The following is a 26,880-nucleotide window of genomic DNA, read 5'->3' on the forward strand; positions in this document are numbered from 1 at the left end:
GGACACCTGTGCAGATGCGCCTGGGGTGGGGAGCTGGGACACCTGTGCAGATGCGCCTGGGGTGGGAGTGTCTGCCGCTGGGCTCTCGGGCCCTAGAGCCTGGCCTGGCCTTATGGAGGGCGGGGGGTCTAACCAAATGGGTTCAAAGAGGAACTCCTGGGCTGGAGCCCCCGATCCGCAGGAGGGAGCAGGTGGGGGGGCACCTGCGGAGGCAGGGGCGGGCCTGTGCCTGTGTCCCCTCCCTGGGTGGTGCAGAGAAGGCCACAACGGCAGGTGGGGACCTGGGAAGTCTCCTAAGCTTTGAGCCTGTTTTCCAACGGAAAAATGGAGCAATGCTACCCCAGCGAAGGGCTGATGGGCAGGGGGGCTGGCGTCCGGGCTTTGCTGAGGCGAGAAAGGGCGCGGGCCAGGCAGTGGCGCACCCCGCATCCCCACGCCTGCGGACAAAGCCCTGCCCGGCAGCTGGCCGCTCGCAGACCCCCGCACGCCTCCAGCCCGGGCCGCCACGCCCTCGGCCCGCGCTCCCGGCCGGCTCGGGCCGGGCCGCCATCCCCGCCGCCGCCTGCAGGGGCCGCCGCCCCTTCGGAAGCGCGCCGCCTTTGTCCGGGCCGCGCGGCGCCGCCGCACCGGAGAGCTGAGCGCCTCCCGCGCCCCCGGCCCGCGCTCCCCCCGCCCTCCCGGCCCGGCCCGGCCCGGCCCGCGCAGGTGGGCGCCCCGCCCGCCGCCAGGCCCCGCCCCGGCCCGCCCCCGCCCCGCCCCGCCCGGCCCGGCCGGCGGGGACCCGGCGGAGCGCTCGCGCGTCAAACCACATGATCCCATAAAACATTCATCCGCTCCCGGCCCGCCGCCCTCGCCTCCGCGCCGCCGCCCGCCAGCCCAGCACACCGGGCGGAGCGCGCAGCCTCGTCCCGCGGCCGGGCCGGGGCCGGGCCGGAGCGGCGGCGCCTGGATGCGGACCCGGCCGCGGGGAGACGGGCGTCGGCCCCGGAGCGACTTTCGGTTCCCGACGCGCCCCGCCCGACCCCTAAGATGAAGAGGGCGTCCGCCGGAGGTGAGTGCCGCGCCCGGGCCAGCCGGCGGGCGGGGACCGGGGCGCCCCTCCCGGAGCCGCGGGGCGCGCCCGGGCTGCCGAGGCTGCGGAGGGTCACCCCGCGGCCGCGAGGCCACCGCAGTGCTGCCCGGCCCCGGGAGGGCGGAGCCCGCGGCAGCGGGAAAAGTTGCCGCTTCCCGGGAAAGTTGGCGGCGGCGGCGGGGCCGGCGGCGGGGCTGGGGCGGGGGCTGCGGGCTGGAAGGGTGGGGTCCTGCCTCGGAGCGCCCGGCCGCGAAGGGGTTAACGAGCAGGGCTGCGGAAGCGCGGGTACCGAGCAGGGGTGGGGGTGTCCAGCCGCCTCCATCCTCGCCCCGCGGACGCAGCTCAGGACCTCTGGTTTTTCTGGGGTTAGACCGCAGCAGGATGAATGGGGGCGTTGGCGACAGTAGAGGGCGTGGGGGGCGGGGCTGGCCCAGAGCTGTGCCCCCCCAGGGGCCGGCGAGGAGAGGCGCAGCCAAGCGCCCCCATTCTGCAGCCTGAGGGCCCCTGCGGGCCCCACTGAGGGGCACCGGCGGTGGTGGTCTCCAAGCACCCCCTCCCTGGCAGCTCCCGTGGGACCCTCTCCCCCTCCCTGCTCTGAGGTGCTGGGGTGACCGCCTGTGGGGGCAGTTGGACATGCCTTGCCTGGAGTGTGCTCCCCGGTCCCCGCCCTCGCCCCAGGGTGCCCTGCTCATGTCCACGGTGCCGCAGGCTGCACACGTGTCTTTGCACGTGCGCGTGTCTACCAGGGCTGCACGCTTGCACACCGCATGTGCACACGCGAGCCAGGCTGCCCATGTGCGCGCACACACGCTGTGGGTGCACATCCATGTCCTCGCCCCCGCCCGCACGCCCACAGCCATGCGTGCACATAGCGTGCCTGCTGTGGTCTCCATGCTTGGCGCGCGCCGGGGCCCTTCCGAGGGCCACGTTCCTGTGTCTGCGTGCACGTGGGTTGAGGGGGCGGCTCCGGGCAGCCGGGGCTCGAGGGGTGAGAAACCAAGCCCTGTGTCGGGCCATCTCCCCTCCCGGCCCCCGGGCCTGTGTGTGTGTGAACTCGGCATGCGCCTGCACGTGTGTCTCTGTTCTCGTGACCGTGTGTGCCTGTGAGCACATCGGCATGGGTCTCCCCTGTGTGCCCGGGCAGGCCGTGGCCGGGTTCACCCGGACCTGTAGCAGAGGCCCAGGGAACGTGTGTTGGGGGCGAGGTCAGTGCCGCAGCCCAGGGTGTGAGGCCAAAGGACGGTCTGATTCCTCCCCCGCCCCCCAGGCGGGGGCCGTGGTGGCTGGTGGGGGCTGGGACCCCCCTGGGCAGGGAAGGCCCATTTCACACCTGCAGCTCAGCAGCGTGACACACAGGCCAGACCCCCGGCGCACTCTGCAGTCTGCCACTCTGTCCAGCTCAGGGTGGGTATATGTCCCCCCACAGCTGATGCAGGGTGACCTCAGGAAGGCTCTGCCCCCGGTGTCTGGGCCTCTCCATGGCGAGAGCCTTCTTGGTGAGGGGTCCTGTGGCGTGTCATCCGCCTCAGGGGCTGTGTGGAGGTCCGAGGTGAGGGTGTTGGTGACCTGCTGTCCCTGTGGTGAGGACACCAGGGCAGGGCTCAGACAGGTGGGGCCACGCTACCTGCTGCCCGCACCCCCATCAGTGTCCTTGTCTGTAGAACGAGGACACGCAGGTCATCTTTTTAGGCTGTGTAGGGGTGAAACAGGGGTGGGTCCCCTGATGGGCAGGCAATGGGAATGGCCACTCCCCTTTCCTAAGCCTCCGTCTTTCCATCTGTAAAATGGGTACCATCCCTGCTCCCGTTCCTGCTCCAGCTGAGGCGAGGAAGTAACCAGCTCCCTGCGGGGCAGAGGGCTGCTCACAGGCCCCGATTCCTGGGTGTGGGCTGGCAGGGGAATGAGGAGCTGGGTGTGGGTCCCGGCTCAGCTGCCGACAGCGGTGTGACCTTGGGTGTGCCGTTCACCTCTCCATGCCTCAGTCTCCTCACCTGTGACGTGGCCAGTCGCTGGGCCTTCCTCAGGGGCTGTTGGGGACACGTAAAGGGTGAGGCCCCCACAGAGTTCTGACCGCAGTGCCTTTGCCTTCAAAATACTGAAAACACCACCAGCTGCTTCACCCAGCGGCTTCCACACAGGGACGTCCTCCTGAAACCCTTGCACTGCCAGCTGGACCCTCCCTCCTAACCATGTGCAGATGGGAAATAAAGGCCCACAGAGGTCACCGGGGAGTTGGAGAAGGGAGTGGGCAGGTGGGGGGGGGGGAGGGCACGGCGGGAGGTGTGACGTGGCCGCCGATGTGTCCCCCACACTGGGGCGGCGTCTCTGCTCTGCCCCTCACCAGCTGGGAGCCTGCAGAACCCCGGAGGCTTGGTTTCCCTGTGTGAGGACCAACAGCCAGCCAGGGGCCCTTCGGTCAGGGTCGGCTCTCCCGCTGTGGGCACGCAGGAGAGGTAGGGGTGAGGGCTGGGGATGAGAGCCTGGCCCGGGGGGCTCAGCGAGCAAGAGGGCTTGCGGGGGGTCCGGAGGAGACGTGACGGGGCCCTGGGAGGCGGGGGTGGCCGAGGGCTGCCCGGGTCTGTGGCGGGGCCCGGGGTCTCTTGTTCGCTGCGAAAGAGAGACGGTGAGGAGCCCGGGGTGCGCAGCCGCGCCCCGCCCCCCCGGCCTCCGACCTCGCCCTCCCTCCGCCGCCCCCAGGACGGCCAGCGGCCCACCCCTCGGCGCTCCCGCCCCAGCTTGAGTTCGTGGCGTTGTGGCCCGGAGGCCTGTGGCAGCTGGTGCGGCACCAGGAGGGCCCGGCGGTGGAGGTGGGAGGCGCTCACCCCGCGGGGCCGTGTGTCCTGCCCTCCTGGGCCCGTAGCCAGAGCGTCTCCGTGGAGCCTCAGCCTGTGCGTCCGCAGAGGGGTCAGGGGCAGGAAGCACCCGCGAGCTGAGCCCAAGGGGGGCTGCGGGCGGCGGGGCGTGCGGGGGCCGGTGTGAGTGGTGCTCCCGCCCCCGGGCCCGTCCTGGGGCTCCTGACGGCTCTGGGCTCCGCACTTCAGTGAGGCTCGGGCTGCCCTGTGCCCAGGGCTCTGGCCTCTGCCCGCTAGGCCGGGCTGCCTGGCGCTCTGTGGCCCGCCAGCTCCTGCCCCTCCCGGCGGCCCATTCCCCGATGCTGGGTGTGCTTTCAGGCACCCGTCCCCTCGCTTATCACTCACTCATTTCTGGCCTGTCGGACTCCCTCTGAGCTGGGCCTGTGAAGGGATGTGGTCCTTGCCCACCTGAGCCTATAGGACTAAATGCTTTTAAAGGACAGGTGGCCACGGAGCTGGAAATGGCAGCGCAGCCAGAGGGCGGGCAGCGTCCACACCCCTGCATCTCCTGCTGCCGTCGCTGGAGCGTGTGGGCCCGGCCGTGTGTCTTGTGCGGCAGTTTCTTCTCTGGTCTCTATATTTTAAACATTTTGCATGTTGAGAACTGTTCTTGTATATCGTGGGTTTGCACACGTGTGTGTGGAATCCCTTCCCGAGGATGCACCATCGCTTATTTATCCAAATCTGCCCCGGCCTCTCACACCACCTGTGCTTGTGCAGCTGGACAGCTGGAGATGTGTCCTGCCAGCTTCCCCAGGGGCCTGCTCAGGTGCCCCTACCCCAGTAGGAGGCAGGGCCTGATCCCAACCTCTCCCAACCTTTTACGCAGGGGGTGGGGGCGGGGGGCGCCTTGGGCCTCTCCCACCCCTGGAGCTGCTGCTAGTCGCAAGTGGGATCTGCTCTGCTTCCGGGCCTCCGTCAGGGTTCTGGCTCCGCCGCCTGATCCAGCCGTAGTGCAGCCGGCAATGTGGGGCTGCCTCTCCCCTGCCCCCTTCACACAGCCTCCACCCTGGCCCTGCAGCGTCCCGACAGTCCTGTCTCCTCGTGGGCCTGCCGCCTCTCGCTGCCCGGGGATGGAGGATGGGCCGTGGCGGCCCTGCACTGTCTTGCCCCCCGCCCTCCCCCCGCCCCAGGCCCAGGAGGTGGAGCGGAAGCTGTTGGCAGCCCTCCGGAGGTGGGGGGCCCTGGGGAGGAGCTGCGCTCCTCGCTGCTCTCAGGCTGGCGCAGGTGGGCCTGGCAGGTGGTGAGCCCCATCCCGGGCCTGGCACGTGGAGCTGGGCCGATGGTGACACGGGGGGCCCAGTGGAGGAACCGGGCTGTCGGGAGCTGGCGCAGCTTTGTTCAGGCAGCCGCCTGGCACCCCCCTGGGGCACGCGCCTTGGCCTGACGCCGTCACAGATCACGGCGCGTGGAACTGAGGGTCCACGGGATGTTGGTGGGGGTTGGCCAGGGGTTTCGTGGTCAAGTGAATTTGGGGCTGGCTGGGCGGCAGGTATGACGGAGCTTCTCTACCACAGGGCACTGCGTGGGCAGAGCCTCTCTGACAGGTGCCCCGTGTAACACGCTCAGGGTCCAGGTTGCCCAGGAACCCATTTTGGGAAACGGTGGCTGAGGTCCTTTGGAGGGCCCGGGAGGCGGGCCTTTGGGCCCCCACCAAGGGCCCCAGGGCTGGGTGGGTGGGCCATCCCACGCAAACCCTGCAGCCGAGCACCTGGTGGGTGGAGGGCCAGGCACTCCTGGCAGCGAGGCAATGTGCAGATTTAACCTTTGGGTTTATGGCTCTATTTCTTTGCAGCAAATGTCACGGGAAATGTCAGGCTAAGGCTGAAGCCGATGGGTGAGGGGCCCATCGAGGGAGGGGGTGTAGTGCTGAGGGGCTCTGAGTCCCTCACCTCCTCCCGGGAGCCCTCTCAGATCGCCCCTCAACCGCTCAGGCCTGGCGCCCAGCGTCACGTGTCCCCGCACTGTGACCCTGTGGAGACGTTGCCTTTATTTACCTCCCGCCAGAGCCCAGAGGGGGCGGGCTCAGGGGCCTGCCAGAATTCTCCCTGCCCTGCAGTCTGGGCAGCCGTTGGATCAGCCCGTGCAGTACCAGCTCGCTGTGTGACCTTGGGCAGCACCGCCCTTCCTGGTCACCAGAGGCCTTGTCCGTCGTCCACGGCGCTCGACCAGAGGCGGCGTTCCTGCTCAGGGCCTTCGTGGGTGGGGAAGCCCTCTGAGCCCGAGGGGGGTGGGGTACTGGGCTCTGGGGGAGGCGGGGGGGGGGCTGTGGCTGACGGATGGCACCCTGTGGCAGCTCCGTGCACACAGTAGGTGCTCAGAATACAGGGAGCGCCAGCGTGGACGTGGTAGGCAGGGGCGGGCTCGAGGCGGGCAGGGAAGCCACAGCCCCGGCCGGGCCAGCTCCGAGGCCTCAGCCTGGACTGTCGTGGAGCTCTGCCTGGGCCCTGGGTCCCCGTGGCTGGTTAGCAGACGCTTGCTGCCTCCCGGCGGCGTGCCAGGCCCATGCGGCGCGGTGGGGGTCTCAGCCCCTAGGCTGCCCCCGCCCCGCAGCACCACACACCTTCCCTGCACTGGCCGCGTGGCTGCACTGGGTGCCCTGGGCCCCCCGATGCAGCCTGTGTGGTGGTGACGGCCCTCGGACCACCTGCCCCTCCACCCCCTACCTCTGGGCCCAAGGCCCATAGTCCTGGCCACCTCCCTCTGCCCTTCCCCAAAGGCAAGTGCAGTGTCAAGTCTGACCCTCCCCTGCCTGTGCCCTGGTATTCCTCGTCGAGGGCCTGCTGTGGACCGGCCCCCCTCCCGGGCCCTTGGCCACGGACACCCACGTCTCCTGGCCCGCCATCCCCTCCTTTCAGGCTCGGAGGTGCTTTCCTAAGACGTGTTGCCGGCCAGGCCCCTCCTGCCTGAGCTCTCCCGTGTCTGCCCCCCTGATGAGGCCTGCACCGGGGGGCTCGTTCGGGAATGTCTCTTTCACTCTGGCTCCCTGGTCCCAGTGCCCAACAGGCACGCCTGTGGCTGCCTCCCATCTCCATGTCCCCGGGTCCAGCCCAGGCCTGGCACCAGGGTGCAGGGAGCCACGAGTGGTAGGATGGCCTTAGACAGTGCCCCGAGTCAGCTCCCAGGGCCACAGGAGCCAGTGGTCCTGGTCCTCAGGGATGGCCACTGGCCGTTGGGTGTAGGCCAGTTGCCCAAGGTGGCTGCAAGAGGGCAGTCCCCTCCAGGCCACAGGTCTGGAGAGAAAGCAGAGGTGCCAACCTGTGGGGGAGGTTCTGTGGCCCTAGAGGGCCAACGGGGCCCGCATCGGGAGCCTGGGACTTCAGCCCAGAGCCACTGTGCACCTGGCAGGCCTCTCACTCTGTGAGCCTCCCTGTCACACAGGAGACTGCGAAGGGGGAGTCAGTGGTGAACACTGCCCGGGGCGGGCGTGCGTGACTGTCCCAGCTCCTGGGGCCCCTTCCTGTTCAGGTGGGACCTCCTGTCCTGAGCTGGAATTCGCTGTGGAAATAGAAGCTGTGATGGGGCTTCGTGGGTCCCCCGCGTCCCAGGGGCCTCCTTAGAGTCCCACGTCCTCCCCTGCCCTGGGGACATCACGGGGCCCTCAGGCAGGTGTGTGACGGCGGGGGCCTCAGCCGAGCGCAGAGGAGGAGCTCTGGTCTGGGCCTCCCTTCCCCCCGCCAGCCCTCTGCACGTGCTCTGTGCGGCCCGTCCCAGGGTTGCGGGTGGCGGGGGGGGTCTGTGACCTGAGTGAGAAATGGAGCTGGGGGGACACGGTGAGATGGGGGTAGGAGGTGCAGGCCCCAGGCAGGGCTGGCGGCTGGGGCGGGGGAGGTCGGGGCCCTTGTGGAGTGTGTGCACTTCTCAGTGAGAGGCAGAGGCCCAGCGGGAGCCCAGGGCAGGTGGGCGCTGGGCCGGCCGCAGTGCTGACTTGGAAGGAGGTTCAGGGTCTCCCTGCTTCGCCATGTGGGTGTGAAGCTTTGCCCCCCAGCTCACTTTGCACCAGCCTTCTGGTGTGGCGGGAAGGAGGCCAGTGTTCCCGCCCGGTCCTCGGGCAAGGTGGAGACTGGGCAGAGGGAGGGTGGGCCATCTGGCCCCTGGGTGTGGCCTCTGGCCCAGAAGCATCTCCTGTCCCCAAAGATGTGGCTGGAAGCAGAATTCCAGAGAAAGACCAGTCCTGGCTGGCCACCAGGATGCACGGGCACCACATCAGAGCAGTCTCGGGAGGCTGTGAGGCCCAAGGTCACACAGGACACCCGGCACCCAGCTCTCCCACCGGCCCCTGCAGCACACCCCAGCCAGGAACCTGGGAGTGGGCCCTGGTTTCCAGGCCAGCCTCGCGCGTCCCAGAGCCCTCCGTGATCCTTCCCACATGCTCTCCACTGCCTCTTCCCTCTCTGCCCTGGCTGAAGCCTCCCTGCTCTCTCGGGACACATCCAGCCCCGACGCGTCCTCAGAGAGCTCCGGGCCGGCCAGTCACACCGGTCCAGCCCGTTTCCAGGCTCCCCAGGGCCTCCCGAGGGATGAGGCCATGTGAGGCCATGGCCGGTGAGCCTGGCGGGGACCAGGCTCTTAGGTCTCCCTGGGGGCCGAGGCCATGACCCCCAGGGCCGTCTGAGGGAGCAACAGGACTGTCACTGTCTCCCTGGCAGGGAGCAGCCCCACCCGACAGCGACAGCGTGGTGGCCTAGCCCGCATGACAGGGACTGGGGGGGAGGGGGGCCTGAGTGTGGCCTCGCCGGTGAGCCCCTCCCTCGGGGAGGACCCTGCTCAGCCCTGGTGGGGTTGGCCATGCGCCTCCACGTACAGTCTGTGCGGGCGTGGGGGGGGTCCCCAGACAGGTGAGGGCCACTGGCTTCCACCTCTGTTTCCCCACAAGTGCTTTCTCGTTTCAGGCTAGCCCCGTCCTGGCAGCAGGGACCTTGAGATTCTTGTGACATATTCAGCCCCCAGGTCCCTGGGAGACACCCCAAAGCCCATGAGGTCCCCAGGGGAGAGAAGGGCACTGGCAGGCTGGTGAGGAGCCCGAGGCCTGGGCCTTCCACAGGGCCCCCAGGGAGGCCACACGGGGCCCGCGTCTTAAAGAGGCTCTGGGGCTGCTGGCCAAGGGAAAGGGGGCTCCTGGTGTGACCAGAAGCCCAGAGACTTTGGGGTGGAGGACAGCCTGCTGCGTGGGGCGGGGCCCCTGGGGAGACGGGGGTCAGGTGAGGAGGTTGTGGGGCCAAGACGGGTGCAGCGGGAGGGGTTCAGGGAGCTCGGGCTGGAAGGACGGTGGGGGGTGGGCACGGAGGTGGAGGGCGGCACGCCCCAGCAGGAGAGCGCCTGCTGCTCTGTGCTCCCGGCCGTGTGACACGTGGCCCCTGCATTCCGGCCGTGTCCAGGCTGTCTTTCATCTCCCCACCTCAGCCCCAATTTCTGTCAGGCAGAGGCTGACACGGGGACAGGTGTGACAAGTGTCTGGCTTCCTATTCGAACATTGGCAAAAGAAAAACTCTCCCCATAAAGATATTCCATCTACATACCTCCTGGATGTCACTGAGAGGGCCCATCGCGGCCGAGACAGATGGTGGCCCTAATGGACTCCATGCTTCGCCTGCTACGGGAGCCGCGGCCCGGCCCCCAGGGTGGCCCGAGGTGGGTGGCAGTGGCGTGGGCTGGGGTCTGCCTCTGCGGAGCCCTGCCGACGCCCTGGCTGCCTCCCCACCCCCACATCACAGGAGGCCTGATGCGACAGGACCTTCCTTGTCAGTATGAGGGGCCCTGGCGGGACAGTGCGTCCCGGGGGCTGGGGGGGGAACAGGGAGGGAGGCTGCAGGCCTTCAGCTCTGACCCCTGCGGCTCCTCTCCTGCCGGGGGGGCGACACGGCCACCTGGGGGTCCGCTGTCCGCATCGTGCCTGGAGGCCCGGGTGGGGTGGTGCTCACAGGGCCCCTCAGGCCTCGCTGGGGCCCCTTCCCTGCCGAGGACGTGTGCTGGGAGCCTGGGTGCCGGGACCCGGCCAAGCTCCACGCGCTCTGCTTGTCGCCTGTTCCCTCCGTGGCCCCGTCAGGGCCGAGTCCGGGGTTCGAGGCGAGGCTGTGGTTGGGGAGGGGAGTGGGTTGGGCGCGGTGGGCTCTGGGGAGGAGAGCCCTTCGGAGGGGGTGTCTGGGAACAAGGTGGGCACGGCAGAAGGGGTGCTGCCCGAGCAAAGGCCCAGAGCGCGGGTCAGGCCGGGTCCGGTCGGGTCAGGCACCGGCATGCCCTGGCTAGCTGTGGCTTAACTTCCCCTCGGTCAAGGGGCACGTGGCCCCTGCCAGGGGCCACGTGGGGTGCTCCGGTGGGGCGGGCGGGCCAGGCGTTTCCTGTGCACCCACTGGACGGGCCAGGCCTGCGTGAGCCGTGTGGCCTCCACACCCTGTGAGGTGGGTCTTGTCATTTGCACTTTTCAGCTGAGAGAACGGGTTTGCAGAGGTTGGGAGACCAGGTGGGGACCCCACAGCACGGGCCTCTCCGAAGGGGCTCCTGCTGCCGGAGGACGGCCTTGCCCTCCCTTCCCTGGGCCAAGTGCCCCGTCCACTGTCAGCACACGAGACCAAATGGAACAAACTGGAGACACTTCTGATTTTACCAGTTCCTGTGCGTTGTAGAAAAGTCTGGAAAAATATACCAGAGTTTTAAGAAAGAAGTTGTACTAGTCAGCTGAGTCTGTCGTAACGAAATGCCACAGACGGGGGCTCAAACCACAGAGATGTATTCCTCACAGTCCTGGAGGCGGGAAGTCTGAGATCAGGGTGCTGGCGGGTCAGGTTCTGGTGAGAGCTTTCTTCCTGGTTTGCAGATGGCTGCCATCCTCACGTGTGGTCACATCACAACAAGCTCTCAGGTGCCTCTTCGTACAAGGGCACTAGTCCCACGATGGGGCCCCACCGTCATGACCTCATCTAACACTAATCACCTCCCAAGGCCCCCCTCCAAATACCATCACACTGGGGGCTAGGGCTTCAGCATCTGAATCTGGGGGGTGGGAGCACAGACACTGAGCCCGGAACAGAAGCGAAGCTGCCCTTGGCATCAGGCACTGGCGCCTCGCCCTGTGGGAGTGTCGGCGCCCTGTGGACTCTCCTGGGCCTGGACACCTTGGGACGGCCGTCTCCACGGCCTCACACGTCTTACGTTCACGTGATGGGCGTTTGTGGGCAGCTGCTGTGCCGTCACCAGCCCTGGTCCTGCCCCGAGGAGCCCACGGCCCAGCGGGGCCAGAAACAGGGAAGGCAGTCCTGCCAAGCTGACCATCGAGGTGTCGGGTGAAGGGGGCACCTGGCAGTGGACGGAGGTGGGGGTTTCGGGGACCTGGGAGTGGTTTGTCCGGTTCTCAGACACGGCCTCCCCCTTTCTCGGGGGCAGACCTGGGTCTGAGAGGCAGAGGTTGCTGGCGGTGCCTGAGCTGAGCAGGGCGGCACGGCTGGGCTGGGGTGACCCGGCCTCCCGGGCCTGCTGCAGCCACGCTGGGGGGCGGCCTGCGGCCGGGGAGCCGCAGGGGGGTGGGCGACTGGCAGTGGGCGGTCTGCCCAGCGGGTGGCTGGGTTTTTCGAACGCATCAGCGGGAAGAGGCGCAGAGGCCTGGGCCTCGGGGTGCTGCTCTGAGCAGGCGGGGCCTGTGGGGCTCTGGGCGCCGGCTGAAGGCACCCCGTCCCCTGGGCACCTGCCTCCTCCTCCACACAGGGGCTCCCCTGGCCCCGGAGGGCCGCGCGGTGCAGGGTCCACGTGAGGGAGGCCTCGGGGTGCAGCCCTCCTTCCTTGGCTCGGGGGTCACGGAGCGCCTGTCGTGCGCGGCTCCTCGCAGGTCGTGTGTAGGTGAGCCGGCCGAGGGCCTGCCAGGGGCCCTGGGTGGGGGCCCAGGTCTGTCTGACCCAGGCCCGGGCTCGCACTGGGGACCCTCATATGTGTTGGGCTGGGTGAGGAGGGAACGAAGACATGAAATCATTAGGAAAACGTTTAGGGCAAAGGCAGATGCCTTTGTCAGGCTTGGTGAAGGTGAGCCCTGCCAGCCTGGGAGGGAAGGCCAGCTGGGTGCTGGGTGTGTCCTCTGTGGGGTGAAGGGCTGGGCTGTCCCGGTCCTCAGGGTCACAGGGAGGGACGATGAGTGAGGCCCCCTGCCTCCTGATTCCCGGCCGCGGGGATCCCCAGCAGGGCTGCTCCCAGCCCGCCCCTTTCCCAGCCACGGGGCATCGGTGCCCTGGGTCCAGTGGGGCGGGGAGAGGCCGTGCCAGGCACCTGCCCCCGGGGCGGGAGCTGAGGAAATGAGGCCACCCTCCCGGCCCCGCCCCCGGGGCATCCGACCCCCTTCTGCCGCAGCAGCCTCCGGAAGCAGCCGAAATACCCTGACCTGCTTTTCCAGGAGACAGCGGCGCCTGGTCCTCCCACCCTCACTGGTGAGAAGCCGCCAACAATTTCCATCCCAAATTGATTTCAAATAAGGAAGAGTTATCACACACAATCATATAGGAATAATTTATCACTCGTTAATAAAAGAGCAATTACTTATTCACGTCGCCCCTGCCCGCGTGACATGCGTGTAGATGCAGAAACGCGATCGGGGCTCTCGTAGAGGCCAAGGTCAGGAGGGCCCTCCCCAGGGGGCTGCAGGCCCCCACCCCGGAGGCCCCGGGTTTATCGGCTGGATCCCCTGCCCCTGAGGGTCCCCAGTCTGGGGTCCGAGGGTCGGATCTGTGACCTGGGAGCAGGCGGGGCTGAGGAGGGGCAGGGGGAGGGGCCCCCGGGGTTGGAGGGACTGTGAAAGGCCCGGCGCACAGATGGATCTTCAGGTTGGGAGCCGTCCCTTCGCGAGTCTGGATTTCAGAGGCCTCTGGAGCCAAGAGCCTGGCGCGTCCTGGGGGACCGGGAGCGTCCTTGGCCACCCTTGGCTGCGCAGCCGCTGAAGAGCAGCGAGGCGCTGGGCTGAGCACCGAGAGGCTTCGCGAGCTCTCAGTCCCGCTCTCTCCTCCTGCACCTTGGAGACGCCTGCTGCTAACCCACGTTCGTCTCCACCTTCTGGCAGATACACTTTATTTTCTTCTTTTTATTTATCCCTGTTTCTGAGATTCACTGCCAAGTATGCAGTCTTTTTAAAAAGATAATGCTGGGGTCGGCCACATCTTGCTCAAAGTTAGCGCCTGCACCCAGCTCCGAGGCTGGTCTGGGGCACCGGTTTGCAGCCCTCCTCCAGCCCCCCTGCGGTTGCCGTGTCCCCTGTTTTTCCGGCTGGTTACCGCCACACTTCCCTGGCTCCTACCCCAGCCCCCTCTTCTCCGGCACGCTCCCCAGCGTGGCTGTCTCACCGCCGTCCGTTAACTTTGAAACCAGTGTTTCCTAACCGAGGTCACATAAGTGTTCGTCACCCCGTGGGTGACCTTTCCGCTCTTGGATGGCCTTTTGTGTTTCCTGGAGTTTACGGTTGACGTTGTCTTTTCTTCTCTTGTCCCATGTGCCACCTTTATGTGCTTTCTCTTCTCCACGTCAGGCACTCTACGGGGGGGGGGGGGTCCTGTTTTTCCCGGGGGAAGGCTCCCTCCAGGCCCTGGTCCTGCTGTCCCCTCCTGGGCCGGGCACACTGTGGCCCCTCGCAGCTGCCTCTACCGCCCTTCATCACCCAGTGTTTTCCTCTTTCTGGGTTTAGGTCCTGTTCCAGCTGAAGCACATGCCCAGCTAACCCTCTAAGGAAGGCGTAGTGAAGATGCTTTCTATGCGGCCTTCGATGTTGGCAACTCTGTTCAGGCTCCATTGGCCCGGTCCAGAATTCCAGGCTGAAAGGAGACTCCCCCCGACGTCTGAGGCTGTCACAGCTCCGGCGTCCACTGTGCCGTGGGGACGTCTGCTGCCTCTCTTGACCCCTGGAGGCCTGAAATCGCACCATGAACACCACGGGTTGTGCCAGGCGCTTGTCCAGGGGAGTTTTCACCTCTGGGAGATTTTGGGGTATTACCTCTTTGATAACTTTTCCCTTCTATTTCCTGTTTTCTTTCTGGAATTCCCTAAGGCAGGTGTTGGCTCTGTATCTGTCTTCTGAATCTCATCATTTCCCCCCCTTTGTTTCTGTTTCTGTGTTTCTTTCAGGAAGACTTCCTTAACCTTGTTTTCCAACCTTCCTATTGATTGATTGGGTAATTTTAGCAATTCTATCTTTAGCTTCCAGGCACTCTTCTTGTTTTCCGACTGCTCCTTATTCATAGCACCCTGTTCTTGTTTTACACCCTCTCTGTCCCTGTGGGGACACGGATTAGATTTTCCCTAATTTTTATCCGGACCGTTGCACTGTCTCTGGGGTCATTTCCACTCTTGCCGGCATCGGTGCCTTTTCCAGACACCAGTTTTCTGGTAACGTTTACTCGGGCAGCACAGAAGGTGGTGGGCGCTCTGCTGAGAGTGGGGCTTGTTGCCTGGCAGGTGTGGGCGACCAGGCGGGAGCCACTCTGGATGCCCTGGAGGCCACGGTGGAGACCCTTCCTCTGGACGTTTTTCCAGGGAGCAGCCTCGTTGCCCAGCTCCCTGCCCCCCTGGCAAGCACTGCATCACCGTCGGCTTGGGTCTGGGGTGGGGTGAACCCAGGTCTCTAACACCGGTGGAGGGTGGGCACGGAAGGGCCCGCCGCATGTGCCGGTGCCGCGCAGAGAGCAACGGAGGCTCGTGAGGTCGTTCCGTCTGTGCCGGGCTCCACGCCTGTGTCCGAGCCTCCTCCCTCCGCTGAGGCTGAGCTCGGTGCGGGTGGGGAGGTTGCCCTAGGTGTGTCCGCAGCATGGCCTGGCTGCGGTGCCCTCCTCCCGCCCAAACGCGGCCTCTCCCGGACAAAGCAGGGCTGCCAGGCCAGGCGGGAGGGGGTTCAAGGCAAGCAGAGCCATCAGCGTGGCTGTGGGTGGCACCTGTGCGCCGCGGGCCTCTCCTGCCCGGACCCCTCCCCTGAGATGGGGCTGCCCAAGGGCGGAGCGGCAGAGGCCCCACACCAGCCCCCGGGGAGGCAGGATGCTGGCCACACAGCCAGAGCCTGGGTGGAGGTGCTCCGTGGGGTTCCAGGCCCCGGGGAGGCAGGTGCTGGCCTGCTGTCATCCTCACGTCATTGGCGTAGCTTCCCCAGCCCCCCGGTGAAGGTGTGCAGAGCCGGCATCTGAGCCCGGGGCTGTGAGGCCCTGGGGTCCACCTTGGGCAGCCCACGGAGCGGAAGGCTTGGGCTGAGAAGAAGGCTCTCTGGGGGGTCGGGGAGCCCAGAGCATGTGTTGCGGGGAGGGGCTGCTCCCTCTTCCCGTCATCTGAGTCCCTCGGGGCCTGCCCGGGTCGCCTGATGTGGCGGGAGGGGGGCCTTGGACACCCCCCCCGGTCTTGCTGGTTCCCCGTGGTCACTGTGGGGCTGGCGGTCATCTCCTCGCTGTGCTGTGGGGTGTGGTGAAACCTCCAGGAGTGAGGGACGCCTGTGACTTGGGCGTTCCAGGGAGGCGAGGGCCCCGTCTCCCCTGACTCTCCCTTCCACTGGTGCTGGGTGCTCTGTGAGGCCAGGGTGTCAAGGTGGACGGACGGGGCCTCCCTGGGAGACAAGCTTGAGCAAGAAGGCCCTGCACGGCCTCAAGGCGCCGCCACTGGGGTGCTCGGGGCTGTCTCACGTCCGCCCAGTGCTGGCCCGCCACGCGCTCCCCTCCGCGGCGGTGGTGGTCTCTCCTCCCCGGGACCCCACCCCTCCGCTGGGGCTCTGCAGCCAGGCCCCACGGCGAGCCCACTAGCATCCCCGTGTCCCTGCCAGGCTAGGCATCCGGGACAGGAGCTGGCTGTGGACGGGCATCTGGGCAGGCGGGTGGGCGTGGCGGTCGGTGTGCGGCAGTGGGTGCCCGGGCCCGGCAGGGGCAGTGTCCCTTCTCCGAGCCTCCCCGGGGCAGGGGCAAGCCGGCCACTGGCCCGTTTCTCATTAGCGTCCTCTGGGGACGCGAGCCTACACTGGCCGCCAGCTTGAATTAGCCTCAGGACCCTGATGAGCTGTTCGTGGAGACAGAATTCTCCAGGTAATTAGGCAGCAGTGTTTGTTGTTGGCCTGATTGGGGGGAGGGGTGGGGAGGGACAGTGGGGCGGGCCGGGGGGGCGGGGGGAATGCCTGATGCAACTGCGGGTGTGGCCTCCATCGGCAGGGTCCTGGGGCTGGACGAGGCTTCAGATGCTGGTGTCATCCTCCCTCCACGTGGGGCTCCCGGGGGAGCCGAGGGAGGTGGGCCCTGGAGGGCAAGGCTGCAGAGCCTCCAGACTGGCAGCCTGGCCTCGGCCAAGGGTGGTTCCTGAGGCCTGCTGGCTGGGCCCAGCGTCTGCCCGTCAGAGGGTGTTCTTGGACCCTCACCCTGACGGGGCTCCGGGGCGCCTCCCTCGACCCCTGCCTGCTGCCTGGGGCCAGCTCAGGGCTCTGTGGCCCCTTCAACCCTTCACATGGCCCGTGCCACATTGTGGGGTGACAGCTGTGGACACCCGCTCCTGGACCACGGGTGTCACAGCCAGGACCACATCCCGACCGCAGGGCGCCCCGCCTTGGGAGCACGCCCTGGTGGGCGGGCTCTGCACCCAGGCCCTCCGCCGCCACCCTCGGCCTCCTTGACTTGAAAGGGCCCAGAGCTGCCTCCCAGGTGCTGTGTCCGCTGGACATTTGGGGTTCGAGGTGGGGCGGATGGGTGAGGTGGGGGTGGGAGAGCTTTAACTCTTTGTTGCCCAGGAAGGCCTTTCAGCGACTGGACCCCACGGGCTGGAAGCCCCCCGGCTCCTGGGCTGTGAGCGGCAGGCCCCCCCAGCAAACCGCATTCCCTCACCTGCGGAGTGGGTGGAAACGCCAGCCCCTGGGAGAGCTCAGCAGGCAGAGGGGCTCCGCCCGTGCACAGTGCAGTCAGGAGGGCCGCCCTGCCCGCAGCAGGACTCGGTTTCCCCCCCCCCCTGCACGCAGCTTGGCCTCGTGCTTGGACCTGCCCAGCCCTGCGTCCAGTACCCTCCTGGCATCGCGGGTCACCTCGACCGTTACCGACCGGGCCGGCCCACCCTCCCCTGCCCTGCAGCTGCCGCCCCGGAAGGATCAATAAGGAGGGGGCCTTGAGGGGCACAGCCGGGCGGGCGGCTGGTGGCCACGCCCCTGGAGGGGCAGAGCGGCTGCCACCCTCCTCCCGGCACCTGCGCCAGGGAAGGGGCCCGGGAAACGCCCTGGCCACGTGCGCCGCCGCGCGTGTGTCTGTGCCTGGAGGGTGGACGGAGGTGGGTGGTGAGCGTGAGAAGCAGCGGTGACCGAGGGGGGACAGATGGACGACGGGGGCGGGTGGTGAGCCCATTGCGGGTGGGGGGCTGGCAGGGAGGGGAGGGGTGTGGGCGCAGCCGTGCCGGGTGCCTTGACCCTCCGTGGTGTGTGGATGCCAGTGGCTCCCGCCCCCGCCCGGAGCTATTTCTGGCCTGGCTGTGCTGACGGTGGCCTCCTGTTCTGCCTTGTAATCGCGGTCAGTGACATGACCCTTCATGGGGCGTTCCCGGTGTTTGAGAGGGTCCTGAGCTGACCCGTGTTCTCGCTGTGCCACGGCGGTCCGGCCCCTCCACAGACCGTGGACCCCAGCCTCCAGGGGGGTGGGCGGCAGCTCAGAACCTCCCGGGACACATCCCCTCCCAGCCACCGAGGGCACAGGAGGGAGCTGCCTACGCCTTTCCAGCCTGGGCCCCCCTCCTGCCGTGGCCACACAGTGGCCAATCCTCTGGCCTCGGCTGGATGTGCCTCCTGCCCCTTCTGGCAGCTCTGTGGCTCCTCTTGCCCACCTTTCTTCCTAGACCGGCTGAAAGTGGGAGCAGACCGTGGCTTAACTGCTCGCTGCCTCAGTTTCCTAATCTGTAAAATGGGCTCATGACACCAACAAGAACCTTGATTCTTACGCAGCTCCAGCTCACACCCTTTTACATCAGCTGGTATGCCCTCGTAACGACCCCCGAAGTGGGTATTACAGCCACCCCATAGCCGCAGGGAGGCATCGAGGCCCGAGGGCACCGAGCCTGTGCTCTGGGCCTCCAAGGCTGCCAGCCCTGTGCCATCTTTTCAGCCTTGCCGGCGGGGGCAGAGGCATCCCCATGGGACCTCAGGGGAGCTGCACCCCTGTGACCTGAGCCCCGGCTGGGAAGCCCCGGGAGCGGCAGGGGCCGGGGAGCACCCTGAAGACCTCGCCGTGCCAGCCTGCAGCCTCCGACACGCCCTCCGTCTGAGCTGCTGACCTCAGCAGGCCCGGCTGCCGGCGGGCTCCTGCGGCTGCTGGTGCCTCCCCTGGAGCCTCCGCCCTTCCTGGCTCCCCTCTCCTGCTCCCTCCACCTTCCTCCCCGCCCCTGCAGTGCCCAGGGTGCGCTGTTCAGGTGGCCTTCGAGGCCACGCGCAGGCCTGCTGCCCCCAGCCTCCTGAGCATCGTCAGCCGGCCCGGAGCAGAGATCCTCAGCAGCGTCGGGTCGCCGTGCCCCCGCGTCCAGGGCCGGAGCGGCTGGTCCTCCACCAGCTGTAGCCCTCGTGCCCCCGCCCCTGCTCCAGAGCAGAGCTGCGCTGAGGGGGGGGGCTCCTTGCCGTGACCCGGGGTCCCCTCTGTGGGGAGGGCACTGGAGGACACCCCTGACCGAGCCACTCTGTGCTGAGGCCCGAGGAGAGGGGAGGGGTGGGGGGGGGAGGGGCTGGCTTGGGTTGGCTGGGAAGCTGAGGGGGCCCGGCGGCCTGGGCGGGACCTGGACCCCAGTGGGGGGGGTGTGAGAGCCACACGGGGCTGGGCTGTCTTCTCCCCTTGTGCGGGGGACAGGCTCCCCCTGGGCGCTGGTGAGGCTGGGCGTGAGTGGGAGGTGGCGCGGGGGGAGTGGGCAGCCGACTGGAGCCAGTGGGGAGAGACAGGAGAGACGGGTGAGGCAGGGCGCACCCTGGGGGCCTCTGATGGGGGGCAGGACCCGCGGGCGCAGCTCTGCAGGCCAGAGAGGCCTCGGGCTCGGGGGGCCGCAGCAGCCAGGGAGGATGGGGTAGGGTGTGGGGGCGCGGGAGGAAGGGACAGGCTGGGAGGGCAGGCTGGGAACGGGCTGGGGCGGCGGATGGGGAGGTCTTTTAGGGCTGGGAGGGTTTCGGTGAGTGATGGGGTCCAGCCCCTGGGGCGGGGCCAGGGGACACCCTCCCACGACCTGGTGGGGTCTCCGGTGCTCCAGGGCCCCTGCTGAGAGTAAGAACACATGACACAGAGTTGGGTTTGATTATCTCATAGAAAGATGCCCCCTCTGCTTGCTCAGCAGAGGGGTTGCCATGGAGACCAGCGGGCAGGCCCCAAGGGGGCCAGGCTGGAGCCAATTACTGTGGCTGAGGCGAGGAGCGAGCCCACCGCCGGCCGCTGCGCCGACAGCAGGGCCTGTGCAGAGGGACCGACCCTCAGAAGTTGGTTTCTGAAAGGCAGGTGGCTCAGCGAAAGGGGAGCCGTGTCTCTGCACCTGATGGCCGCTTCCTGGCAGGGCAGAGCCACGTGGCTGCTCTGCCACTTGCCCCTCGCGTGGCTCAACCCTGGCGCCCATCTCGGGGCATCCTTAGGGTGGGCACGGCCCCAGCCCCGTGGCTTATAGGCTTCCGGGGGCCCCCCTTAGGGACGGCTGGAGGCTGCAGGAGCTGGCCGGTTCTGGTCCGCTGACCCCAACACAGCCGGGCGCTCGGACAGTGGCCGCAGGCCTGGGAGCCACGGGTCAGGGGGCACTGGTAGCACGGCGCAGTGGGTGATGTGGCAGGCGTGGCCATGACAGGCGGCTGCGGGCAGCCGGGTTGGTGGGGAGGGGCCGTCTGGCCAGATACGTACCTGGGGTCCCCACCCCGCTCTGCCCCAGATTGTCCTCTGCCACAAGGTCTCGGGAAGAGGAAGTCCTGTTTTCATAGTACAGTCACATCCCGTGACAGCAGTGAGATGCCGTGGGAGCTGGCTTACTCAGGCCCAGCTTTCCAAAGGAGGCCCGTGAGGAGAAACCGGGAGAGGATGCCAGCCGTTTAACTGGAAGAGCCGAGATGCCCCCTCATGGCCTGCTGTGCGCAGCCAGCGCAGGGAGGGGCACCCAGCACTTGCGGGTGGGTCCCGGGGCTGCCACGTCCCCAGCAGCCAACAAATGGCCCAGCCCCCGTGGCCACCAGCGCACAGGAGACAGAGGAGGCCCCAGGCTGTGGGGACGGTGGTCCCGACACCTGGGGACCAGAATCCTGGAGGGCGTGTTCCTTGTGAGCACTCGACATGCCTGGCTTGCTGGGCCTCTGGCCTTGGGGCGAGCGTCTGCGCTGGCCCTGGCAGAGAGGCCCTAGTGGGGGGTGGAGGCCCAAGGTCATGGTTCTGGGTGGGGGAAGCTGGCCTGTGGTCCTCTGCTTTCTCCCTCCTGGCTCCAGCCCCAGCTCTTAGCCGGCCTCATGTCTGCAGAATCCCCGCTCTTAGCTAGCTGCCAGGGAAGGTGTTAGCTGTCAACCCAGGTGGTAGCTGTCAATGAAGGTGTTCGCTGATAACTCAGGGTTCGCTGATAAGCCGTAACCCTCTTGGGGGGACTCACATTTTAATAGACTCACTCCTGAAGGAGGAAAGAACCTTCAGCATTCAACGTGGCGGCTCTAACGGTGAGACGATGGGCACATGGCCCTGCTGGTGAGCCCAGGCTGGATACAGCATCCCAGGAGGGGTCTCCTGCCCTGTCCAGGTCTGCGGTGAGGCCCCAGGATGGGGCAGGCAAGAGGGGAGCCGCAGCCCCCTGGGCTGGGGCGGAACCTGCTGGGAGTGTGTCTGGGCCGGAGGGTCGGGGGCAGCTGAACTGTGCAGAGCTCCTCGCCCAGGAGGAGACCAAGCAGAGAATGAGACCGAGGGGAGAGGCAGCAGGAGGTGTTCAGAGCCAGGCCCGGAAGCGGGGGTGAGGAGGGTGTGTGCGGGAGGGAGCAGCCTGCCTCAGGGGCTCACGGGGCGCGCCTCAGGGCTGGACCGGTCTGCCCTGCTGGCCCTGCCCTCGGGGCCTAGGCTCCTGTCCTGTGCTGGCAGAGCTGCTCTGCAGCCTGGGGCTGCCGCGGCAGCTTCCTGAGTCCTGTTGGTGGGACCCAGACCCCTGCAGGAGGGCCACTGGGGCTGTGGCTCCCGGCTCCACCAAGGCCCCTGCAGTTTCTTGGTTAAAGCACAGCTGCCCGAGGTGGTGAGGTCTCCTCCGAATCCAGGCAGGCCTTGGCTCTGGGGACCTGGTCCGGGCATCGGGTCTGAGTCACAGCCCCACCCTTCCTGCAGCCCCGGAGGGGCCTTCTGGGGGTGCTGCTGTGGAAGCTGCCAGAAGGCAGGCCTGGGCGTGAGCCTTGGCCTGGTGCTCCGGTGTTTGCTCTCGCCCAGCCTGACCTGTGCGCTGATGGGGCAGGGACAGGCCAGGTCAGCGCTGCGATGCACAGGGACAGCGGGCCGGCCCGCGGGGGCTCTTCGTTCACTGGAGTCCGAGAAGGTACCTGCAGCTGCGCGTGTCCACCCCAGGAGGCCTTTGCGTGGGCCTTGGTGCTGACCTGCTCACCCCAAGTGGTGGGCGTGTGGATGTGTTCGCTCATGTGTCTGAGTGCCCGGCAGGGTGACGTGGCGTCTGCAGGCGAGGTTTCCTGGCGTGGAGCCCTCGACCCCCTGGAGGATTTTGGCGCAGCGGCTTCCACGCAGTGGCTGGGGCGAGGACCACAGCCCCTGAGCTCCCCGGGGCGCCCGTGCATCCCGCACCCCGCCCGAGCCCCTCCTGCACAGCCCAGCCGCGCGCACTCCCGCGCACTGACCGCCCTCTGCTCTGCCCACAGGGAGCCAGCTTCTGGCCTGGGTGCTGTGGCTGCAGGCGTGGAGGCTGGCGGCACCGTGCCCGGGCGCCTGCGTGTGCTACAACGAGCCCAAGGTGACCACGAGCTGCCCACAGCAGGGGCTCCAGGCCGTGCCCGCCGCCATCCCGGCTGCCAGCCAGCGCGTCTTCCTGCACGGCAACCGCATCACGTACGTGCCCGCCGCCGGCTTCCGCGCCTGCCGCAACCTCACCATCCTGTGGCTGCACTCCAACGCGCTGGCCCACATCGACGCCTCCGCCTTCGCGGGCCTGGGGCTCCTGGAGCAGCTGGACCTCAGCGACAACGCGCAGCTGCGCACCGTGGACCCCACCACGTTCCGGGGCCTGAGCCGCCTGCACACGCTGCACCTGGACCGCTGCGGCCTTCAAGAGCTGGGCCCCGGCCTGTTCCGTGGCCTGGCCGCCCTGCAGTACCTCTACCTGCAGGACAACGGGCTACAGGCGCTGCCCGACGACGCCTTCCGCGACCTGGGCAACCTCACGCACCTCTTCCTGCACGGCAACCGCATTCCCAGCGTGCCCGAGCGCGCCTTCCGTGGCCTGCACAGCCTCGACCGCCTCCTACTGCACCAGAACCGCGTGGCTCGCGTGCACCCGCACGCCTTCCGGGACCTCGGCCGCCTCATGACGCTCTACCTGTTCGCCAACAACCTCTCCGCTCTGCCCGCGGAGGCCCTGGCACCCCTGCGGGCCCTGCAGTACCTGCGGCTCAACGACAACCCCTGGGTGTGCGACTGCCGGGCGCGCCCGCTCTGGGCCTGGCTGCAGCAGTTCCGCGGCTCCTCGTCCGAGCTGCCCTGCAGCCTGCCCCCGCGCCTGGCCGGCCGCGACCTCAAGCGCTTGGCCGCCTCCGACCTGGAGGGCTGCGCCGTGGCTGCCCGGCCGTCCCGCCCCATCTGGACCAGCGGACCCGCCGACGAGGAGCCGCCGGGGCTGCCCAAGTGCTGCCAGCCGGACGCCGCGGACAAGGCCTCGGTGCTGGAGGCCGGGAGCCCGGCCTCGGCCGGCAATGCGCTCAAGGGACGTGTGCCGTCTGGCGACAGCGCGCCAGGCAACGGCTCGGGCCCACGACACATCAACGACTCCCCCTTCGGGACCCTGCCTGGCTCGGCCGAGCCCCCGATGACCGCGGGGCAGCCTGAGGGCTCCCAGCCACCGGGGCTTGCCACCACGGGCCCCCGCCGGCGGCCAGGCTGTTCCCGCAAGAACCGCACACGCGGCCAGTGCCGCCTGGGCCAGGCAGGCGGCGGAGGCGGGGCTGGCGGGGCTGGCGGGGCGGAGGGCTCGGGCGCCCTGCCCGGCCTCACCTGCGGCCTCGCCCCCCTGGGCCTCGCGCTCGTTCTGTGGACGGTGCTCGGGCCCTGTTGAGCAGCCAGAGCGCGAGGCCTCTCTCAGCAGCCAGGTGTGTGTATATACGGGGTCCCTTCCCGCCGCCTCCAGCCCCAGGTGGCAGGCCCTCCCCGACAGCACCTCCCGCCCGCCCGCCCGCCCGTCCCGTCTCCACCCCGTCATGTTTACAGGGCGCAGCGGGCGCGTTTGTTCCAGAACGCCGCCTCCCGCCCGGATCGCGGTATATAGAGATATGCATTTTATTTTACTTGTGTAAAAATATCGGACGGTGTGGAATAAAGAGCTCTTTTCTTACACGGTGGCCTCTCGGGCGGGGGGGAGCGCGGGGCCGTGAGAGGCGGGGGGGCCCTGGAGGTGCAGCCCTGCCCCCGTCATGGCACACGGAGGCTCAGGAAGGGGAGGCAGCTGCCGGGTGGTACGGCCTGGGCTGCAGGCAGCTCGACCCTTTGCAGCCCGGCACTCGTGGTGGCCGCCAGGGACGTGTGGTTCTCCTGCCCTCCACCCCCGGCCACGAGGACTGACCTTGTGTGCCTCGCCCCCTCCCTCCCTGCTGGGCTGACAGCAGCATCTGAGAGAGGCCCGTGTCCGGCACCGACCGTGCCCAGCGAGAGGCAGCTGCCTTTGTGGGGACATCTGCTCTGGGGTCATCCGCTCGAGGTCCCAGCCTCCAGCCCTGCTTCGGCCGCCCGCCATCCCATGTGGGCTGGGGTGCTCCCTGGGGGAGCCCGGGATCCAGGAGGACCCTATGCAGGCGGGCTGCGGTGGCCCTGCCGGGGCGCTGAAGGGCGAGGCTTGCCCCGCGTCCAAGGGCCGGCAGGGCCGTGAGCCACCCTCACACCGCTGCCTGTGGCCTCGTGCCGGAGCCGCAGCCGTGCCTGCGCCCGCGTGTGCCCTGGGCGCCACACACCCACCCCGTGCCCCACACACGGGCACACACACAGGTGGGGCGGGGACCACACGTGTGTACACACATGCACGCACACGTGTGCTCGCATGCAGCACTGGCGAAAATACGCACATGCACGTTTTCTTAAGGCCTGGGTGTGAGCACGCAGGAACAAAAGAGGCCACGTGGCCATCCCACCGTCCCCCGCAGGGCAGGGGCCTGGGGTAGCGGGAAAGGGAGAAACACAGTAAGTTGGGGGAGGGAGTGGGGGAGCGTTGCTGGTGGAACCAGATGGCCGTGGAGCAGCCAGGGCTCCAGAAGCCCGGGGGGAGGGGGGGGTGCTCAGAGACCAGGCCCCGCTCCCCCCCCTGGGGAGGGGCCCAGACCCTCCCTGCCCCAGCCTAGGGCGGAGTCAGGGTGCTGTGGGGGTGGGTGTCTCCCTCTCCTGTCCAGCCCTGCCCCTCCTCAGCCGGGTCCTCCCGCGTGCCCCATCTCTTCTTCTAAAGGGACCCTTGGGCCTGAGCCCCCGGCTCCCCCTCCCCTCCGTGGGAGCCCTGGCAGCTTGCCCCTCTGACGGTGGATGCGGGCACATCTGAGACCCAAGACCAGCAGCACTGTCTCCAGGCTTGCAGTGGGGGGCTCAGGCAGGCCCCTTTGAGCCCAGGAGATCCCGTCACGCCCTTAGCCTCCACACACACAGCTCCATGCAGTCCAGGAAGCGTCGGGGGGCCTTGGCCGCCACCGGCACCCCCGGACACCGTCCCCGTGACTGCACGGCCGGCCCCGGGAGTCTGCCAGCCTGCGCCTGGGCGTTGGTGGGCAGAGGGAGCGTAGGCGGGAGTTTCTCTATCCAGTTTTCTCCTGAGCAGCCCAAGAAGACACAGCCAAGCTGCTAAATCTGGGGAGGGTGCGGGGTTCTTACTCGGCATGGCGACCCCTGGGCTCCCACCACCTTCCTGGCCACCGGGAAACGGCAGATGCCCATTTGCAAAGCGCCGTGAGGCACACCTGACCTCAGCTTGCACACCTCCTGCGATGGGGCACTCACCACCTCTGTTGAGCCCGCTTCTTGCTGAGAGGCGCCCATCTGCCCTTAGGGCACTCTTACGGCTGACGGTCAGCACCAGCTGGCCCTTGGGTGGGGGCTGGGCGCCCCCAGCAGCTCAGGAGGCTGCGGGGCCCCATGCGGAGCCGGGACTCGGCTAACTCCCTCCCTCCTTCTACGGCCAGCGCTCCTCCTGGCACAGCCAGAGCCTCAGCCCGTCCTTTGGGGCCCTGCATCCTCCCCTCCCCCAGGAGAAACTCAGGCCACCGTGGGGAATGGGGACCAGGGGCCAGCCAGGTCTTCGGAGGGTGAAGCAGGTGGACCTGGGGGTGGGGGCTCCAGGTCTGGGGACTTTGTGCCGAGGGGAAGGGACGGGTTCTCATTTCCCGAGAGGGCCCATCTGGCCGCCGCACGCACAGTGCACGCGCGTGAGGGAGTGGGCGCGCAGGTCTGGCCAGGGCCCCAGGGGTTGGGTGGGGGGTCGGGAGGGATGTGGCCGCGTTTGAGTCGGACCCAGCAGAAGGCAGAGGTGGGCAGGGCTCCCCCCGTCTGTGCTAAGCAGCCCGTCCCCGAGGTGGGGGTGCCCGGAGGAGCGGCCCCCGTCGTCGAGGCCGAGGAGACATCTGGGCGGGGGTGTCGCGTGGGCTGTGCCGGCTGAGCTCAGGAGAGGGGCCCGGGCTGGAGGACAATTTGGGAGTTGTGAGTTGGGTGATATTTACAGCCCGGGAAGCGATGACATCACCAGCTGGCACGGGGCCTGGGGCGGGCAGGCTCAGCGCCTGCCTGCCCCACCCCCACCCGACCCCGACCCCTACCTGTCACGGGCGTGCTGGTCCCCTGGGGTCAGGTCCGCTGGACCCAGACTGCAGGTGACCGACGTCCAGCCTCAGTCTTCTGGACCCAGGGACCTGGGCGGGAAGCTAGTTCGGGCCACGAGAAGCCCGTTGGGAGCGTCCACCTCCCTAGGCAGCTGCTGGTTTCCCAGGACCCTCCTGGCCCTCGTGCAAGGAGGCCAGGCCAGCCGCAGCACAGCCTGCGCACGGGGTCCTTCCCGGCTCGCAGGCCTGTCCCGTGTCACAAGCCCGGCCGGGCTGGTGCTACCGAGAGCAGTCAGCGGAGAGTGGCACCTGGGGCCTGGGCTCGCAGGGGTGGACAGGAGGTGAGAGGGTGCTGGGCTCAGGCTGGGCAGCTTCCAGGGGTCACGTCTCTGCCAGCCCTGACCCTGGGGCCCTGGGAGGGCCGTGAGCCATAACTGCGGGTCCTCTGGGGGCCAAGGGGCCCCTGAGGCCACCCTGCGCTGCCACCTACTTGCGGGGTTGGCCCAGGTCCTCGGACAAGAGCACCTGCCCCCGTTTATCTGGTGCCCGGGGCTTTGCACAGTAATTGGAGGAGCTATTTTTTAATCCTTAAATTAGTTCTGAAATAACAGAAGCAGCAGAAGGTTCAGCAGCTGATGGCAGACCAATGTCCAGTGAGACTGAGAACACGTCAGGAGCGTGTTTACGGGAAGGAGGTGTTTACTTGTCGGATGAGCTGGGGCCCAGGGGCCTCTCCTCATAGCCAGGGTGACCCGGCCACCCTCAGCCCCCACGGCACCCTCGCAAGAAGAGTCTGCTGAGGCGCCCGCTGTGCACACGAGGACACTGAGGCCCAGAGGCATGCAGTGACGTGTCTGGAGCGCTGGACCTGCCCGAAGCCACGCTTGCTCAGAGCTGCCCCGGCCGGCGTGGCTCTGCCCCAGAACCCGCGCACTCCCTCCCGAGCCTCGGAGGCCTCACCCTGGTGCCGGGCCGGCACAGGCCTGGGCGTCGATCTCTCCCTCTTGTGCCAGCCAGCCCGG

At 68.0% G+C, this 26,880-nt stretch overlaps 1 protein-coding gene across 1 annotated transcript; it reads left to right on the plus strand.

The window, feature by feature from the left end:
- The first annotated feature begins 825 nt into the window (after positions 1 to 825).
- On the plus strand, positions 826 to 23,389 carry RTN4R (reticulon 4 receptor). Its single transcript, XM_057745983.1, has 2 exons — positions 826 to 1,051; positions 21,722 to 23,389. The coding sequence occupies exons 1-2, from the start codon at positions 1,030 to 1,032 to the stop codon at positions 23,125 to 23,127; spliced, it is 1,428 nt and encodes a 475-aa protein (XP_057601966.1). The 5' UTR covers positions 826 to 1,029; the 3' UTR covers positions 23,128 to 23,389.
- The last annotated feature ends 3,491 nt before the right edge of the window (positions 23,390 to 26,880 follow it).

The sequence above is a fragment of the Hippopotamus amphibius genome, chromosome 8 (assembly GCF_030028045.1).
Source record: "Hippopotamus amphibius kiboko isolate mHipAmp2 chromosome 8, mHipAmp2.hap2, whole genome shotgun sequence".
Classification (NCBI taxonomy): Eukaryota; Metazoa; Chordata; class Mammalia; order Artiodactyla; family Hippopotamidae; genus Hippopotamus; species Hippopotamus amphibius.